Below are 16,766 nucleotides of genomic sequence, written 5' to 3' on the forward strand. Positions count from 1 at the left end.
GCTCATCTTCCAATGTCTTGATTCTTGACTCACGAACTTTTCTTGAGCCTTGGTGGTTGACTTGGAGAGTGTCCCAAGCATCCTTGGCGGTTGGTGCATCCTCTATCTTGTCAAACTCTTCCGGGCTCACGGATGTGTGAAGGATGTTCAAGGCTTGAAAGTTTCTTTGTAGCACATATTGTTGCAATGTTGTTGGAGTCTCATCTTCATCCAAAATTTCACATCCAACTTCTACAACTTTCCATAAATCCTTGTGAATTGCATTCAAATACCCAAACATCTTGGTTTTCCATTGATTGTATCTAGTTCCATCAAAGAACGGTGGTTTTTCCATATGAATAGATGCGCCATGGTCACTAGAAAGTTGAAATGTGTAGTCATGAGACACACGGTGATACTCAAGTTCTTCTTGCCTTTTGATGACTCACTCTTACTAGAGTTTTGAAATGATCTTCGTTTGTGGTCGGAGTCCGAGTCATCACTTGAGTAAATCAAGATCTTGGAGCTACCTTTCTTCTTCTTTTTGCTCTTCAACTTTTGCTACTTCTTCCATGCCTTCCATTCTCTATATGACATCTCGTCATCACTTGATTCCGAGTCGTCGTCATCATTCTTGTTTTTCTTTTCCTTGCCTTTTGAGCTACTTGACTCATCTTGTTTCTCATTTTCAGGTTTTTCATCATCATTCTTGTTCGTGTCCTTGTCCTCTTCACCCGTCGGATTAACGAGACTCTTGGGAGAGTGTTCGCCCGACATCTTCTTTTGTTCTCCAAGCGGTTAAGCTCAACACGGAGATCCAAGCTCTGATACCAATTGAAAGGATCGACACTAGGCCTAGAGGGGGGTGAATAGACCTGCTTAAAAATTTCCTGAAAAACTTGGCAGAAACACGTCAGGTCCGGATGATCCGGCCCTATGTCGGATGATCCGGTCCTTGTCAGGCCCAGATGATCCGGCATAGGTTCGGATGATCCGACAAGGGAAAAGAATCTTGCACGAGATTTGAAATTTACTTTGCTTTTGACGATTCCCTTTGAATACAATGTTGACAAATAAAGTAACTAAGCCTGTGAACCAATTTAGCACAAGAGGAATGCAACTGACGAGTAGATCAAGTGAAGATTAGCTCAAGAACAATAAATACAACAATAAATGAAATGGACACAAGATTTATCCCGAAGTTCACTCCACAAAGGAAGTACGTCTCCGTTGAAGTGCACACAAAGAGCAGGGTTGCCCTATAACCCTTTCCCTCACTCAATCAACCACACAAGAGGATTGAATAGCTTACCAGTAAATGTCCACGAAGGACGGGATAATACAAACTTCCAGGGCTCAACCACAAAGGAATGGAAGCTCACCGGCACCTCTAACCATCTAGGAGCCAAACACCAAGAGTAACAAATGCGAATCGATGAATCAAAGGTTGTTTCAAGTGCTTCTTGAGATGAATAAGTGCTAGCCCACGGAGTGCTCTCAAATCACACATCGAATCTCACTTCTTCTCAATCCCTAGGTGTTTCCTTGCAAGAATCAAGCTCTAAGATGGAGAGAAGTGAAGGAATGAATGTTTTGGAGGCGTGGTTGGTCGGAGAGTCAGAGAGAGAAGTAAATGAAGGGGGTGAAGGGGTATGTATACACACTATGTTTGACTAGTTTGCAGAAAAAAAATTTCTCGCACAAACTTAAAAATTTTTCCAGAGGCTAATTATGAAAATTAGTAATCGAACGAGAAGGCGTTGACCAAATTTCACACTATGTTTGACTAGTTTGCAGAAAAAAATTTTCCCGCACAAACTTAAGAATAGTAGCGAGAAAAGTAATGCAGGCGAGAGAGGGGGGACCACCAAGTAAAAAAATAGAAAGAAATAATTAAAAAGGAAAAAGGTGCAGTAATTACCTCGACGCGATTAATTGGTTTGCCTCATCGTCTTCTTCTCCGATCCCTCCCCTCCCCTGCCCCGTGCTCCAAACCCTAGCAAGCAGCCTCCCAGACATGGAATTGTAATCGTCTCTCTGGCCACAATCCCCTCTCTGATCTCATCCGATGCCCGCGTCCTCCTCCCCAAGTGGCAACACCTGTGCATCATCCCCGCCGCCGCCGCCGCCGCCGCCGCGGGCCATGAAGCGCGAGCTCGCGTTCGCGCTTCGGTCCCTCTCCGAGATCTCCGCCTCCCCCGGCCGCACGCGCTCCGGCCGCCCCATCTCTTCCCTACCTGACCCATCAGCATCAGCATCTCTCAAGCGGCGCAAGAGATCCGATCCACCACCCGCCGCCGCCGCCGCCGATCTCGTCTCCCCGCCCACGCCGCCCATAGACGCCGAGCCGCCCACCCAGCCCCTTCGCGACATCATCGAACCGGTCGATGGATCCAATCCTCCCACCGCCGCTCATCAATCCAATTCCAATGCCGCCCAAGAGGTCATTGCACAAAAGATGCTAGAAGCCCCACAACCATCGCACGCTCAGGCTGAGGACTCGCTGATTGCAAAGCCGAATGTGCCCATGGAGGAATGTGCTGCTGCGCTGAATGCAGCACCAACTCTGCTGGAATCCACCGGTGCAGCTGGAAACGACCAGTGTAATAATAGCTCTAACTCAGAGGGAGGAAGTCTACAGCCGCAGGCCGCGGACAATGCATTAGCCCCCGCTCCTCTGCTAGTTGAAGAAACTACCACACCATTGCCCGCCGCCGAGCTCAAACCTGCAAGGCGCTTAACTCGATCCCTGCTCAAGAATAAACAAGACAAAGAAGACTCTGCAGCTAGTACAAGTCAGGCGACACCAGATGGCAGCCAGGAGGCCTCATTTGATTTGGCTTTGCTGGTGGAGAAGCCTCAAAGAAGGTTCACAAGGTCTCTGCTCAAGACAAATGTTGAGAGCAGTTCGGTTGGATCTGATGACGTGCATGACAGTGCATCCGACTCCCCTCCATCAGTGAAGAAGATGGAGATGAAGATGTCAAAGAAAGTTGCCTGCCTCACAAAGCACCCTGGAAACATTAGGGAGCTGCTCAACACTGGCCTGCTTGAGGGAATGCCAGTTATGTACATCATTCCTTATAGCAAGGTAGGTATGAGAGAATCAGCTGTAATGTTTTATGAGCAGTTCTTTTAAATCTGTGGCTACTGCCACGTTATGCTCACAGATTCATGTGATTCACTCTTTTGATTGATTAGTAGAGTCTAGTAATATTTAGATAGAGTTTTCCTTTGTTTATGCAGTATGAGTAATTGCATTTGCTAGAACTTAAACTGGATCATGACAAAATGAATGCAGTGCAAGGGCTGCTTTCAGTTAGTATTTTGTTATCTTCCTAAGAAAAATAGGAAGAATTGAAGTTGCTTTGATGACAGATTACTCTGGATTGTAGCCTATCTTGTTTTTGTATCTCATGCAATTAACTTAGGTTCTACTTGCAAGTTGCAGAAGGCTGTGCTAAAAGGAGTGATTACTGGTTGCAATATACGTTGCTTTTGTCCATCCTGTAATGGCTCAAAGGTGTGTTCCCTAGTCTACAAACTATTAAAGGACACAGACTGTTTACATTTTGCCATTCTCCGTCTTTTTTACAGGCTGTTTCGGCTTATTACTTCGAACAACATGCTGGAAGCACCAAAAAACACCCTGCCGACTACATTTACTTAGGGAATGGCAATAGTTTGCGTGATGTGCTGCGTGCATCAGAAAGATCTCCGTTGGAGGCTCTGGAAAAAACAATTCGTTCCTCCATTGGTCCAGTGGTTAATGGGAGCCACACTAATTGCCTGAATTGCAACGGTGAGGACTTCATGTTAGAGCATTTTCTCGAAGCACAAGATCTCTATGTACATTTGACTAATCTCCTAATGCTGCAGAGCATGTTCTTACGTCATCACAAACTGAACATGTATTGTGTCGACGTTGCCTCGACTCAAAGCAACCTCAAGATCATACCACCCCATCATATCCATGTAAGAGCAATTCCAGGTAAGCAGTTTGAGCAAATAATGTGCTAATCTTCTCTTGTGCCCAATCAACTATGGCCTCACCACTGGTTAGATAATTAATTTGTCCAAGAGATATCTGCCTGATATGGTTAGATGCTACTTTTTGTTGTTCTGTCTAGGTTGTAGATAGGTTGTAGTTTTGTTGAGTTATGATTACAAAATTTTTGCCTTTTACGTAAATCATCTTTAGTTTCTCGTATTTAGATTTTAGCTCCTTACCTTCTTTTCGGGTGGCTGTAGTTTAACTCCAAGTTCCAAGGAGGCTTTTCTAAAGAAGATATCATCAAGCAAGAAGGGTGGAAGTGCTGGCAAAGTAACAAACAAGTTGGTACACTATAAGTGTGTTATCTTACCTTCTCTAATATGTGTGCACGAGCTCATTGGTATTGGTTTGGTTTGGTACTCTCTTCAGGGATAATGGGCTACACAAATTGGTCTTTAATGTCTTGCTTGATGGCACAGAAGTAGCTTACTATGTTGATGGGCAGGTTGTTAGGCAGGCCAAGAGCTATCTCCTGATTTTTTTTCAATTCATCTTTTATTTTCTTTCATTTATACTTTACATTGTACGATGCAGAGAAAGGTTGATGGGTATATAAAGGATCAAAGAATCTACTGTAATCACTGCAACAGAGTGGTCTGACTCTTCTCTCACCCAAGCTATTTCTTCAGGTTCATCATATATGTTATGAAACAATTAATCTTTTTTTGTGTGTGAAATATTCAGGTTAGCCCATCAGCATTTGAAGCTCATGCGGGTGAGGGATCAAGGCGCAAGCCGTAAGTATTTACATTCTCCTGTTTAACTTATGCCAACGCTATCATGGTTGTCCTTACTGTGTTACATGCTGTCAGGTATGATAACATCTTCACATCAAATGGAGTATCATTGCATGAGCTGGCAATGAAAATATCAAAGGATATGGAACGGTCAGAACGCGAAACGGATGATCTGTGCAAAGAATGCGGTCATGGGGGTGATATTTTCCCATGCAAAATCTGTCCAAGGTCATTTCATCCAGGTAGTTTTGCAAGTCCTTGAAATTAATTACAACGAAAATTTCAGAATGGTCTTGTTTAGTTTTTTATTTGTAAAGTGTTAACAGCCAGATCACTTGTACCCATTGCAGCTTGCGTTGGACTGCCTGAAGCACCCTCAGAATGGTATTGTGATAATTGCAGGAATCTTTTACAAAAAGAAAAGGCTTTGGCAGAGAACAAAAATGCTAAAGCTGCTGGGAGGCAAGCTGGAGTTGATTCCATTGAACAGATAATGAAGAGGGCTATACGAATTGTCCCCATATCTGATGATCTTGGAGGCTGTGCTTTATGCAAGTGAGTACTTAGTACTGTTTGTCATAGCTGGTTCTCATGTTTGCTCATTTTCTTGATTTGAATAACTGCTAATGCCGGTATGTAATGATTTGAATCAACAAGCACATTTTAGTGTCTTTTTGCTGACTTGTTGATGTGGCAAAATGATGAAACCCTTTGCATGATTCTTCCACTTGGTTTCTGTACTTTGCTTGAAAACCTACAAAACTGAAAACTGAAGTTGGTTTTTGTGTTCTTTGTGCCTTACGGGAACTTCAGTTCCTAGTTTCTGAGCACCAAAAGTATCCATACACTGAATACAGTCAACTGATGAAACCGAACTTACCAATTGTCCAGGCCTATGCCTCTAAGCGACTAAGCCTGGATGCTGGTACAGCGTTACCTAGTACATATAGCTATCTGGGTTAGCTAGGTGGTTTTTAGGCAGGATGGTGTGGTGGCTGAAGCGTAGGCATTCTTTGCAGTTATCTCTTAGAACAGTGAAATATGTCATCTTGTTTTTTAATGTTGTTGTAATCAGTAGACTAGCCTCCAGAACTGCCTGCTGTGCCCTTTTCTTCATGCCTGTTGCATTCTTGCAGCATTCTTAAAATTTCTTTTTGCAGAAAGAAAGACTTCAACAATGCTGTATTTGATGAGCGCACTGTGATACTCTGTGACCAAGTATGCTATTTCTGCGATGGCTAGATATTTCTGCTTGGACATTGCAATCTATAATCCAAATACTCTTCAGCTGGTTCAATTTCCTCCTATTTTTTAGCACTAGGCTAAAGTGCAATATACACGTGCAAGTTTACTGTTATGCTTGGCTGACATACTTCTGTTTTGTGCTCCTTAGTGTGAGAAAGAATATCATGTAGGATGTTTGCAGAGCCAATGGCAGGTAGAACTAAAGGTTAGTGCAAAACAACCTTATTATTTGATTGAAATCTGTCATTATTCCTTCAAGTTTGATGTGCATGATATACTCACTTCAGATGAAGAATGATGTCTTTTGCCTGGGTGAATGCTAACACAATACAATGGATTTTCTTTTTCTACAGGAATTGCCAGAGGGGGAGTGGTTCTGTTGCGGTAGTTGCTCTGGGACACGACTGTCATTGGAAAAGATAATCTCTGATGGAGCTCAACCATTGGCGGAGCCAGATATTGAAATAATAAGGATGAAACATGAGATAAGAGGTTTATGCATGGACACCAGTACAGATCTCAAATGGCAGTTACTTTCTGGTAAAAGAGCTACTGAAGATGGAAGGATATTGCTGTCAGCTGCAGTGCCGATTTTTCATGTAGGTCCTGTATTATTTGATCTAATTTGTTCATCTTCTGCATTATTTTCTGGGTTAAGTATCTTTGTTTTGTTTCCTCCTTTTAATGCCTTTTCATATGGTCATCTGATGATAATTGGGGTGGATGTTTTGGGGGTGCATTTTCTAAAGTAGCGAAGGTTTGCTCTGTTGCTAAGAAATTATGGCTGGATTCGGATTTGGATACAGTTTGGTTCACACTAGTTATGGGTGTGTGGACAGTGTAGTGTCAGAGAAATGTAACAGTGGCCTTATGATCTGTACACCAAACATAAAAAAAGCCTGATGATATGCAAGTTCAGAAATTTAGTTGCAAGGATGGTATTATTTGGAGGTGCATTAAGACTTCTTAGCAAACTATCTTAGCATTGAGACTTTGGTTTCTCAATAAGTGTTGTCTTGCAGCAATCCTTTGATCCAATTGTTGAAGCTCACACCTCTAGAGATCTCATTCCTGAGATGGTTCATGGGTAAGATAACCAAACAGCTATTTGCTTTAGAGGTATGTAACCGCCTCTGTTAAGATTCTCATCCCGTTTTGATCTACCAGGAGGGGGCCTAAGGAGGGAATGGCCGGCCAAGATTACAGCGGAATGTACTGTGCATTGTTGATCGTGGGGTAAGAGTTGTTTCAATAAATTGAAAATTTTGCCTCGACTTTTGCATCCAATCATACCGAATCCTAGTTATTTGAGAAAACAATACTGAATCCTAGTTGCTTGTTGCAGCTCTACTGTGGTGTCAGCAGCACTTTTGCGTGTCATGGGAGGTGATGTGGCTGAACTACCCCTAGTTGCTACAAGTCGAGATGTTCAAGGGCTGGTGGGTATTAAAGGGTTGGCTGAGCTGCACCAGATTTTGATCCTTGGCCATCCTGGTTGCTGTTTTTATTGTTGGATTGATGTTTGACCTGTTACTCTGATGCAGGGCTACTTCCAGGCATTGTTCTCATGCATAGAGAGGGTGCTAATCTCGCTGAAGGTCAAGCACTTTGTGCTTCCAGCTGCCCATGAAGCTGAAGGGATATGGATGAATAAATTTGGCTTCTCTCGGATCCCTCCAGAAGAGGTCAGCTATGAGTCAGCCACTGTGGTGATGGTCAGGGCTGAATGCTGTATAATGTAATTCTGATTGACCTCTCTGTGTTGCAGCTGGAAGCTCATCTTAAGGGGGCGCACCTGACTATATTCCAGGGGACATCGTACCTGTACAAGGCTGTTCCTCTGCCATCATCCCAGGGAAAAGAGAGATCAGAGCTGGAGTAACTAAACTAGCAGGATTTGTCTGTGTTTTGAGGTCGCGCGATGTACATAAGATGATGAAGCATGTCAAGACAATGGATGGTATACAATAGCAAGGGGAAGAAAGGAGGAGGATACTATACAAGTAAGCTGGGTAATTGATTTTGGATGGTGCAGTGCAGAGACATGATGCCGCTGTCTTTTGTTTGTTTCTCACTCTCTCTTCCTTGATGACTTGATTCAGTCGCGCTGTGGTTGACAAGTGGTGGCACACCTGTTTTCGAAGTAGATGCAAGCCCCATTGGGAGACGAACTAGCCAAATTTTGATCTGTTTGACTGGCAAGTTTTGGGGTGTGGGGGCGCGCTTGCAATTGGTGTTGGTTGAAGTTGAAATGTCCAAACGATATTCTTCCTTTGATTGAACACATATCGTATCCTTTGATTGGACACATATCTTTTCCTTTGATTGCAGAAGTGCAGGGATATGCTTTCTGTTCGTTTGCTTGAAAGTACTGTTTTTCGATAGTAATTTATTGACATTACATGCCGTCTCCGACTAATGATGCAGGCTTATTCTGATTTGTTAGTATATTTATATAATTTTATACAAATTCGCTATTATGTACTGTATTAGTAGATTAGATTGGTGTTAAAAAAGCAACGCATTTTTCTTTTGTAAAAATAAACACACGCGCAAAAGTTGACCTTGTCTCCGGAGGAAGGGAATGCCGGCCCGGAATAGGGATGTCTTCCTCCAACTCGTTGGGTTGGTGGGGGCGGCGGCCGCTTCGTTCAATTGCATCGGATCTGATCTCGATTCGCTCCCGCCCCGCCGTCCATCTATCACCCACCACCACGGCTGTTGCGGCAAAGGCCATGCCTGCGCGCGTGGCGGCGGAGATCGCCGCGCTCCCGGAGCCGCGCGGGCCCATGCGCCGCCTCTGCGGCGACCTCGCGCGCCGCATCCGCCTCCTCGCGCCCCTCCTCCAGCAGCTCCAGGGCGCCTTGCCTCTCGCCGACGCACTCGGGGCAGCGCGCGACCTCCTCCGCGCAGTTCACGACGGCAGCAAGATCTACCAGGTACTTTACCTTGCTCGTCTCGTCTCTCACCGACAAACCAAACTATGCTATGCTATGATTGAAATTGAATGGACCAGGCAATGCGAGGGGATGGCCTGCTCGACCGCTTCGCAAGCGTCAACAGGCAGATTCAGCTGGCCCTGGATGCCTTGCCTTACCACACCTTCGACATGCCTGAAGAAGTGCAGGAGCAGGTGGGCTGGCTGATCAACTCCTCTTCCTTCCTCCCTCCCTCTTGCCCTGACTCGCTAATAACGCCCATTTCGACTCTATGCAAGCATTCAGGTCGCGCTTGTGCATTCTCAGTTCAAAAGGGCTGCCACCAGAACGGATCCACCAGACGCGCAGCTAGCAAAGGATATATCCTCCGCCCTCGCTGACAAGACCTTTGACCCTCTGGCTTTCACAAGGATCTCAGAGAAGCTGCAACTGCAGACCATGGCCGATATCAAGAAAGAATCTGTCGCCCTGCACGAGATGGTCATCTCCAGTGGCGGCGAACCTGATGGCTGCGTCGAGGAGATGTCTTCCTTGCTCATGAAGCTCAAAGACTGTGTCATCACTGAAAAAGCTCCCGCACCAGAGACACTCACCGCCAGGTCTGCCTCCATAAAGCACAGATCTCCAATCATCCCTGATGAATTCAGATGCCCGATATCCCTTGAGCTCATGCAAGACCCTGTCATCGTTTCCAGCGGACAGGTATGCATTCACAGTGCAAAGTTCCAAATTATGGCTCTACTCCTTAAATACATCATCACTTTTGTTATTAAGACTTCCCTTGTCTTCTTTTCAGACATATGAGCGATCGTGCATCCAGAAATGGCTTGATTCTGGACACAAGACGTGCCCTAAGACACAGCAGCCTCTCTCACATACCTCACTGACACCAAACTTCGTCCTCAAAAGCCTAATAGCTCAGTGGTGTGAAGCCAACGGCATTGAGCTTCCGAAGAACAAGGCAAATTCCAGGGATAAGAAATCAGCAAAAAGCTCTGACTATGACCATGCTGGTCTAGTCTCGCTAATGACCAGGCTGAGGGGTGGGAACCAAGATGAGCAGCGGGCTGCTGCTGGTGAGATCCGTTTGCTTGCAAAGAGAAATGTCAACAACCGGATATGCATTGCTGAAGCAGGAGCAATTCCCTTGCTTGTCAATCTACTCTCCTCTTCGGATCCAAGAACGCAGGAACATGCTGTCACAGCGCTTCTTAACCTCTCCATCCATGAGAACAACAAGGCAAGCATTGTGGGCTCTCATGCTATCCCTAAAATTGTGGAAGTGCTGAAAACTGGGAGCATGGAAGCCAGAGAGAATGCAGCCGCCACATTATTCAGCTTGTCAGTTGTCGATGAAAACAAGGTTACAATTGGTGGTGCTGGCGCAATACCTCCACTCATTAATCTTCTGTGTGATGGGAGCCCAAGAGGCAAGAAAGATGCAGCAACAGCAATTTTTAATCTGTGCATATATCAGGGAAATAAGACCCGAGCAGTCAAAGCTGGAATCGTCATCCATCTGATGAACTTCTTGGTGGATCCTACCGGGGGAATGACTGATGAGGCACTCACTCTTCTGGCTATCCTTGCTGGTAATCCTGAAGCCAGGGCTGTAATTGCACAGTCGGATCCGATTCCCCCACTTGTAGAGGTAATTAAAACAGGGTCTCCTCGCAACAGAGAAAACGCTGCAGCCATTCTGTGGTCGCTTTGTTGTGCTGATGTTGAGCAAACGAGGGCTGCAAAAGCTGCTGGAGCGGAGGATGCACTCAAGGAACTGTTGGAGTCTGGCACGGACCGTGCAAAGAGAAAATCTTCTAGCATTCTGGAACTCATGCGGCAAGCTGAAGAAGCTTGAACCTGGCCCTTGTAGATTTTCTGAATTGAGGTTGTGGCTTTGCTATATTGTACACAAAAATACTAAATGCCTCTTAATAGTGTTGACATTTGAGATATATCTGTAGGCAGGAGTGTTAAGATTTTAAGAATTTTCTGTAAACATGTAAATTGGTTGTATAATATTGAAAGTCAGCCCAAGATGTACTTTTGATTTGAAAAAAGGATACTGTAGACATCTGTATGTGATTCAACTTGGTGGTTATTATTGTTTCAGGTTCCATGCATGCAAATCCATTCCCCTTTATGGAACATTTCAATACGTTTAGAACCAGGAAATCTGGATTGAAGCTTCAGTTGCATAATAAGAGAAAGGAAACCATTAAGGCTTTTTATGGCTCTGCTCATTGGTTGGTACTTTTGGTGGCTTCATTTGAAGTAAGTTTGCTCTCAGCAAATTGTTACTGAGTTTTGAATTCTTTTTAAATTGTTTCTTGAATGTTTAAGCATTCATTACAAGGATTAATCTAGCTTGGTTTCCTTTGAGGCCCACATCGTTCTGCTATTATCAGAATATCTGATTTGTTGGGAAAAAATTGTGCTCATTTTCTCAATTGATTTCTAGATTACAGTAAGATTAACATGATATCTCTTATTATCTGTCCTTTTGTGGTACCTTCCATCCCTTTTTGAATGTCGTCTCTGAACTCCTTTTATGCCATGGGAATATGCATATAACCAACAAGGAGCTCAGTACCATTGCTGTTGATGATACTCTTTACTTGAGGGAGTCAAACAAGATTTGGATGGAAGCTAAATGCTTAAGCATTGATTACTTGAGGTTGAGGGAATATGCAGCTAAATGCTAAAAATCTATTTTGCAATCAGAAGATTCAGAAAGTTGTTGGTAACTATGACGGCTATGCTGAAAGAATAAGAAAAATAAAAGTAAACAATCCAGAAACTCAAATCATTGTTGCACTTGTTTATGGTTCTAATTTCCACGTCACTAGGCCACATACAAAGTTTAGATGCAAAATGGAAAAGCAGATGGCAAACCAAGTAGACAAGATGGTTATGCTGCACGTGGATCATATCACTTGTTGGCAGCTACTTGCATGCTAGTATTATTCTGGAACAAACTATAAACATACACACTGACCATTTTGATTGAAGATGACAAGGGAAAAGGTATAAAGAAATATTTTAATGGCAAAGCTGAGCCCACTGGACCAGTAGGTCATGAACCATCACTACATTGTGGTATGCCAAACGCACAACATGTTGATACCATAACTAGATGTCGAGAAAGTGCTGTTCACAAATTCTGGTCGTTTTAGACCATGTCAGTCATGTCTTGATATCTTTTTTCTTTTTCTTTTTGGGGGACTTAAGAAGATCTGGTGCTGTTGCGGACAATTGAGATTAGGTAGAGTACATCACAGGCATGACGCTGCTCATCAGCTCGTGTGATGGCAAGTGTCCCTGTGTTGTGGATTCGTTTGCATTTCTGACTAACTCAACTCTAGCACAAAGCCATTTCCACAACCTAAAACTATTTATAATAGATTCATGTGTCGCTCTCAATGGGCCAGATAACTTCAGCTTCACGAGCCACCATGTGTTCTATGATGAGAAATTCACCTGGATGGACTAGTTAGCATTTGGCAATACAATTCGTGTTCTACTGAAATGTCTGACACATTTTATTTCAGAGAGGGTCTCCTTTTTTGTTTTCTACTTTCCTGGGATGAGGTCTGGGTAATGCCTTTGGTAATATATACTTTTAATGTTAGAATAAGTCAGGGATTGGTATATCTCTTGTTTCTTGATCCATGAACTATCGGTGTACTTTTTGGTTCAATAAGATATCTATGCACCACGCATGGTAAATAGCAAATATGATATAAAGTAGCTAGTGAGACAAAAGGTACAGAAGTATAACTATAAAAATAAGCCTTCTCCTGAGTATGTCAGTACACAGTAACATGCCGCAGCTCAGGGACACCGTTCCTCTGCATGCATCACATGGCCAACCTAAGCGGCGCGAAGGACAGCATTCCAACTAATCATGCATGCTCATATCATTTGCTTGCTTAATCTGTCTCATCTCATCTGTCTTTGATCCCTCTAAATTAATAATCAATAGGTGCATCTAGCTAATGTGATGACACAGCTTCTATCTAATCCTTTTGCTTAAACTGCTAAACAAATATGCAAGTTGGTTGAGATCTAAAATGCTACTGCTCTGTAGTAGTAGTAGTGTCCAACTTTGACCGCAACTGCACGCACCTAATCACGATTCTTATACTTGTTACAACCAGAACATCCATTGTGATATTATTCTATCTCCACATGTGATATGATGTTGCCCACCATGTTGCTACAATCATATGATAGATGATACTGATCCATCTCTTGGGATCCTATGTCTGATACGATCACAAGCGTTGGTTCATTCCCACTTGTTTGATCTCAGCCATTGATTGCCTAACTAAATCGACCTGCTTCTGCTTGTAATGAACCCTTATAAACACTGCCCATCTGCAGAGGATGCAATAAAAGTGAGGTGTTTGGGGTTGCTGCAACGAGTCTCAGCCCTGAGGAGGCATTAGGATGGGTCATATTGCCGAGCCTGCCGGCCCTGTACTGATTGGCTGCAAAGTGCTGCCGATCTTCAATGAGCATGGCATAGTTGAGGGTGCAATGAAGAAGATGGTGCACAGGATCGACGGCAAGAAGGCAGTTGCACGGGTGAAGGAGCTTGTGAAGCTGGCTGCTCAGGCCAGACCTCACGGCGCCACTGTTAGTGGCAAGAAATGGAAGGTATATATAGGTTCAATTTGTTGATTATCTCCCCACGCTGGACTCAGATTAGGAGCTAAATCATGATTTGAAGGTTTAGATCCAGCAAATACGTAGATGATTGTATGCTGAAATAATGTGTTTTTGCAGAAGGTTCTGAGCTTCTACGGAAGGGATGGCGCTGCAGCCGGAACAGCTGCAAAGGGAGGGCGCCAGCAGAAACAGAAGCACGAGGAGGCGAGTGATGAGATGAGCTGCAGCTCGAGCAAGCTGAGCTTCAAGTGGGACGTGGGCAGCTGCTCGTCAGCGTCGGTTGCATATTCACCGTTGTCGTTGATGTCGGCGCCGGCAAAGGTGTCAGAGCAGACGCCATCGAGGAAGGACTACTACTACATGTCGAGGTTGTCATCCATGAGCCAGCAGAGTATGCTGTGCAGCGGTGGCGGCGGCGGCAGTCCAAATAGCATGAAGAACATGGAAGGAGAGGAGGGCAGCTGCAGGATGGGACAGTGGATCACCACGGATTCAGATTGTAAGTTGTGTCTGCATTATTCGTTTGCTTATTGTCTGCTAGTAGTCTTAATCATATATAGCTGAACCTGTGATATGCATTTACACCTCACCTGCTTCTCGATTGACTTGCAGTTGTGGTGTTAGAGCTGTAATGGCATAATCTCATTAATGTTGATCCATCAAGGAAGATGTGAGTAGAGGCGACGATGGTTGGCTCAGCAACAGCAAGCGCCTCTCTTTCTCAGTTTCTCGTGAAGAAGATGGATTGGGTGGATTCAACGGCTAGCTGCCGGGCAGCCCAGTGCTCAAGTTTTTGTTTCGCTGCCCCATTCATTTTCCATCTATTGATAGGGCCGGGGGATTTGATTGAGTGAACATGCAACAGCAACGCAAAATTGTGACGTACGGATAATACTATATATGTTGTTGCCTTGCTAGCTAGCTCTTTCCATGGATGAAACCGAGATTGGGATGGTGGTTGGTGTGTGTAGGGATGCATTGTATGGTGGTTGGTTCATGACACATGACTGTTTGTTAACAGACTCATATTGAATACATTCACTATTAGAAAACAGACCAAAAGTACTAACTGATATTGCAGTTGGTACTCTTGGTCTGTGGAGCCCAGCATATGGCATTTGGCACCGGATCGCGGCAGATCCGGATCCGGTGTCTATGCTGGTGCATAGGCACCGGGTCCTTCCTCGACCCGATGCCAAATGCCCTCGGCTAAGCACCAGGTCGTTACACGATCTGGAGCTAATGATGCAGACATTAGCATCGGGTCTTGCCACGAGCCGATGCCAGTAGTTACAGTAGTCAAAGGCACCGGTTGTTACCTTGAACCGGTGCTAATGAACGAGAATTTTTATAAAAAGGTTAGGAATTTTTGATAAAAAGGTTAGCAATTTTTACCATGACTTAGCAATTAATTTTTTTAATATAGTTAGCACCTGATGTAGTTTATATATGTGATAATTTTTTTAGATGTAGTTTGCAAGTAATTTAGTTTGTAATTGTTATATTAACTATTAGGTATACAATAATTATTTATTTAGATGTAGTTAGAAATTGGGTCAATTTAGTATTGCTTTATATATGTTATATTATTTTTAGATGTAGTTAGCAAGTGAGTTAGTGATTTTAGTGATCTTGTAAATATGATGTGTCCTTGATTCGATTATAAGGAATCCACAATGTGTACATTCTTTCTCTCTTTCATTCGCGAGAGACAAATACATAGACACATAGATAGAGAGATACATACTGAGAATGATAATGTGAACATTGTGGATTCCTTTTTATAACAAAGTTCAAGGTCTGACTGTTAACTTTCATATTCGATGAACACATGAAATTTGTTATTTTGTATGAATTAGCTAGTGAATTTGACACTCTAATGATGTATGCATATAATAATTATTTATTTAGATATAGTTAGTGATTTAGTTTACAATTATTTTATATGTGTGATAATTTTTTTAGCTGTAGTTAGCAAGTGATTAAATTTATATGAATGAATTATTTTGGCACTCTAATAATGTATATAAAAGAATTGTGAACCCCAACTGTTCTAGGATAAGGGACTAATTGTGAATGTGGCAATTCATTCTAAATTAATCCCTTATCCTGGAATAGTCGAGTTTCTCTGATAGTCTAAACAAACTGAAGAGTGTCAAAATAATTATTTCTGGATGACTTTGCTGCAGGACATGCTGCAGAAGATGACTTTGGTCAAAACAAACTGAAGATGCTGCAGGACATGCTGCAGAAGATGACTTTGGTCAGATACTATGCGAAGCAGAGGAAGTCTGCGAAACTGAAAAGGAATCAAGAGATCTGAAGTATATGTCAGAGGACAACAGAACATTTATTGTAGCCATATTGTAAACAAGTGCACAAAAAGTTGGGTACCATATTGTAATTGTTGCAATGGAAGGCAACAAATGGTTTGTCTGACAAGGGATTCGAGGAGTTGCTGAAACTTATAAAAACCTACTCCTCGAGGGTATACACATTGTCCGAAACAACATATGAGACAAGAAAGACTGTTTGTCCTCTAGGATTGGAAGCACACAAAAAATGCATGCATGTCCTAACGACTATATCCTCTATCGTGGTGAGGAGTATAAAAATTTGGATGCCTATCCAATATACAAAGCTTGTCGGTATAAGATCCCTCACGATGATCCAGACGACATTGAGAGGGTGCATACCAAGAAGAAGTTGCTTGCCAAGGTGATGTGGTATAGTCTTCGAGACAAAAAAAACAAGTAAATAATTGGTGTGAGTACGACATATGCGAGTTCATGCACAATCTATCTAAATGCGGGAGGATTACGACGGAGGACCTCGACTATATTTTCCTAATTATACTAACACGATGAATTAATATTTTTTTTGTAAAATGATATATGATGCAAAATAAGAGATGAAGTTTACGATGTGGATAGGATTAACACCATGGGCGAGCAGCTCATATGATTCATTATGAGGAAGATCTTGGATTCTAAAGGCGAGTTCTACTACAACTGTCACATCAATAGGCTTTCCGCATCGACATCGTGAGGGGACCTAGTACTTGCACTATAAACATGACATGCATGTTTGTTTGTAAACATGACGTCGAGTTATTTGCATATTTGTAATTATGTTATT

The 16,766-nt window shown here is 43.2% G+C and overlaps 3 protein-coding genes across 6 annotated transcripts; all 3 read left to right on the plus strand.

The window, feature by feature from the left end:
* The first annotated feature begins 1,917 nt into the window (after positions 1 to 1,917).
* Positions 1,918 to 8,421, plus strand: LOC120670195. Of its 2 annotated transcripts, XR_005673097.1 has the most exons (19): positions 1,918 to 3,070; positions 3,431 to 3,502; positions 3,577 to 3,781; positions 3,859 to 3,970; positions 4,231 to 4,314; positions 4,403 to 4,478; positions 4,568 to 4,627; positions 4,718 to 4,770; positions 4,846 to 5,012; positions 5,121 to 5,325; positions 5,931 to 5,988; positions 6,164 to 6,220; positions 6,369 to 6,614; positions 7,038 to 7,102; positions 7,183 to 7,251; positions 7,361 to 7,454; positions 7,560 to 7,700; positions 7,784 to 8,018; positions 8,118 to 8,421. XR_005673097.1 is itself a non-coding variant. In XM_039950255.1 (18 exons), exons 1-18 carry the CDS (start codon positions 2,048 to 2,050, stop codon positions 7,895 to 7,897), a joined length of 2,901 nt encoding a protein of 966 aa, XP_039806189.1. In that variant the 5' UTR covers positions 2,011 to 2,047; the 3' UTR covers positions 7,898 to 8,370. The 2 variants fall into 2 exon arrangements, 1 of the variants encoding a protein (XP_039806189.1); XM_039950255.1 differs by having other exon boundaries at positions 2,011 to 3,070; positions 7,784 to 8,370.
* A 191-nt stretch (positions 8,422 to 8,612) lies between these two features.
* On the plus strand, positions 8,613 to 11,183 carry LOC120670196 (U-box domain-containing protein 12-like). Of its 3 annotated transcripts, XM_039950257.1 has the most exons (5): positions 8,614 to 8,954; positions 9,032 to 9,148; positions 9,240 to 9,656; positions 9,751 to 10,842; positions 11,068 to 11,183. In XM_039950257.1, the coding sequence occupies exons 1-4, from the start codon at positions 8,619 to 8,621 to the stop codon at positions 10,810 to 10,812; spliced, it is 1,932 nt and encodes a 643-aa protein (XP_039806191.1). In that variant the 5' UTR covers positions 8,614 to 8,618; the 3' UTR covers positions 10,813 to 10,842; positions 11,068 to 11,183. The 3 variants fall into 3 exon arrangements, with proteins under 3 accessions (XP_039806194.1, XP_039806191.1, XP_039806190.1); XM_039950260.1 differs by lacking the exon at positions 11,068 to 11,183 and having other exon boundaries at positions 8,613 to 8,954; positions 9,233 to 9,656; positions 9,751 to 11,055; XM_039950256.1 differs by lacking the exon at positions 11,068 to 11,183 and having other exon boundaries at positions 9,751 to 11,066.
* On the plus strand, positions 11,087 to 14,680 carry LOC120670197. The gene is made up of 4 exons (XM_039950261.1): positions 11,087 to 11,228; positions 13,341 to 13,616; positions 13,746 to 14,127; positions 14,241 to 14,680. Exons 2-4 carry the CDS (start codon positions 13,407 to 13,409, stop codon positions 14,258 to 14,260), a joined length of 612 nt encoding a protein of 203 aa, XP_039806195.1. The 5' UTR covers positions 11,087 to 11,228; positions 13,341 to 13,406; the 3' UTR covers positions 14,261 to 14,680.
* The last annotated feature ends 2,086 nt before the right edge of the window (positions 14,681 to 16,766 follow it).

This window comes from Panicum virgatum, chromosome 4N, assembly GCF_016808335.1.
Source record: "Panicum virgatum strain AP13 chromosome 4N, P.virgatum_v5, whole genome shotgun sequence".
Classification (NCBI taxonomy): domain Eukaryota; kingdom Viridiplantae; phylum Streptophyta; class Magnoliopsida; order Poales; family Poaceae; genus Panicum; species Panicum virgatum.

Coding starts and splice junctions, on each gene's coding strand:
- LOC120670197 (XM_039950261.1), top strand. CDS start 13,407: ATGGGTCATATTGCCGAGCCTGCCGGCCCTGTACTGATTGGCTGCAAA. Junction 13,617..13,745: donor TTAGTGGCAAGAAATGGAAG/GTATATATAGGT, acceptor GTGTTTTTGCAG/AAGGTTCTGAGCTTCTACGG. Junction 14,128..14,240: donor GATCACCACGGATTCAGATT/GTAAGTTGTGTC, acceptor ATTGACTTGCAG/TTGTGGTGTTAGAGCTGTAA.
- LOC120670195 (XM_039950255.1), top strand. CDS start 2,048: ATGCCCGCGTCCTCCTCCCCAAGTGGCAACACCTGTGCATCATCCCCG. Junction 3,782..3,858: donor TAATTGCCTGAATTGCAACG/GTGAGGACTTCA, acceptor CTAATGCTGCAG/AGCATGTTCTTACGTCATCA. Junction 7,455..7,559: donor GTCGAGATGTTCAAGGGCTG/GTGGGTATTAAA, acceptor ACTCTGATGCAG/GGCTACTTCCAGGCATTGTT.
- LOC120670196 (XM_039950257.1), top strand. CDS start 8,619: ATGTCTTCCTCCAACTCGTTGGGTTGGTGGGGGCGGCGGCCGCTTCGT. Junction 9,149..9,239: donor CTGAAGAAGTGCAGGAGCAG/GTGGGCTGGCTG, acceptor GCAAGCATTCAG/GTCGCGCTTGTGCATTCTCA. Junction 9,657..9,750: donor TCATCGTTTCCAGCGGACAG/GTATGCATTCAC, acceptor TCTTCTTTTCAG/ACATATGAGCGATCGTGCAT.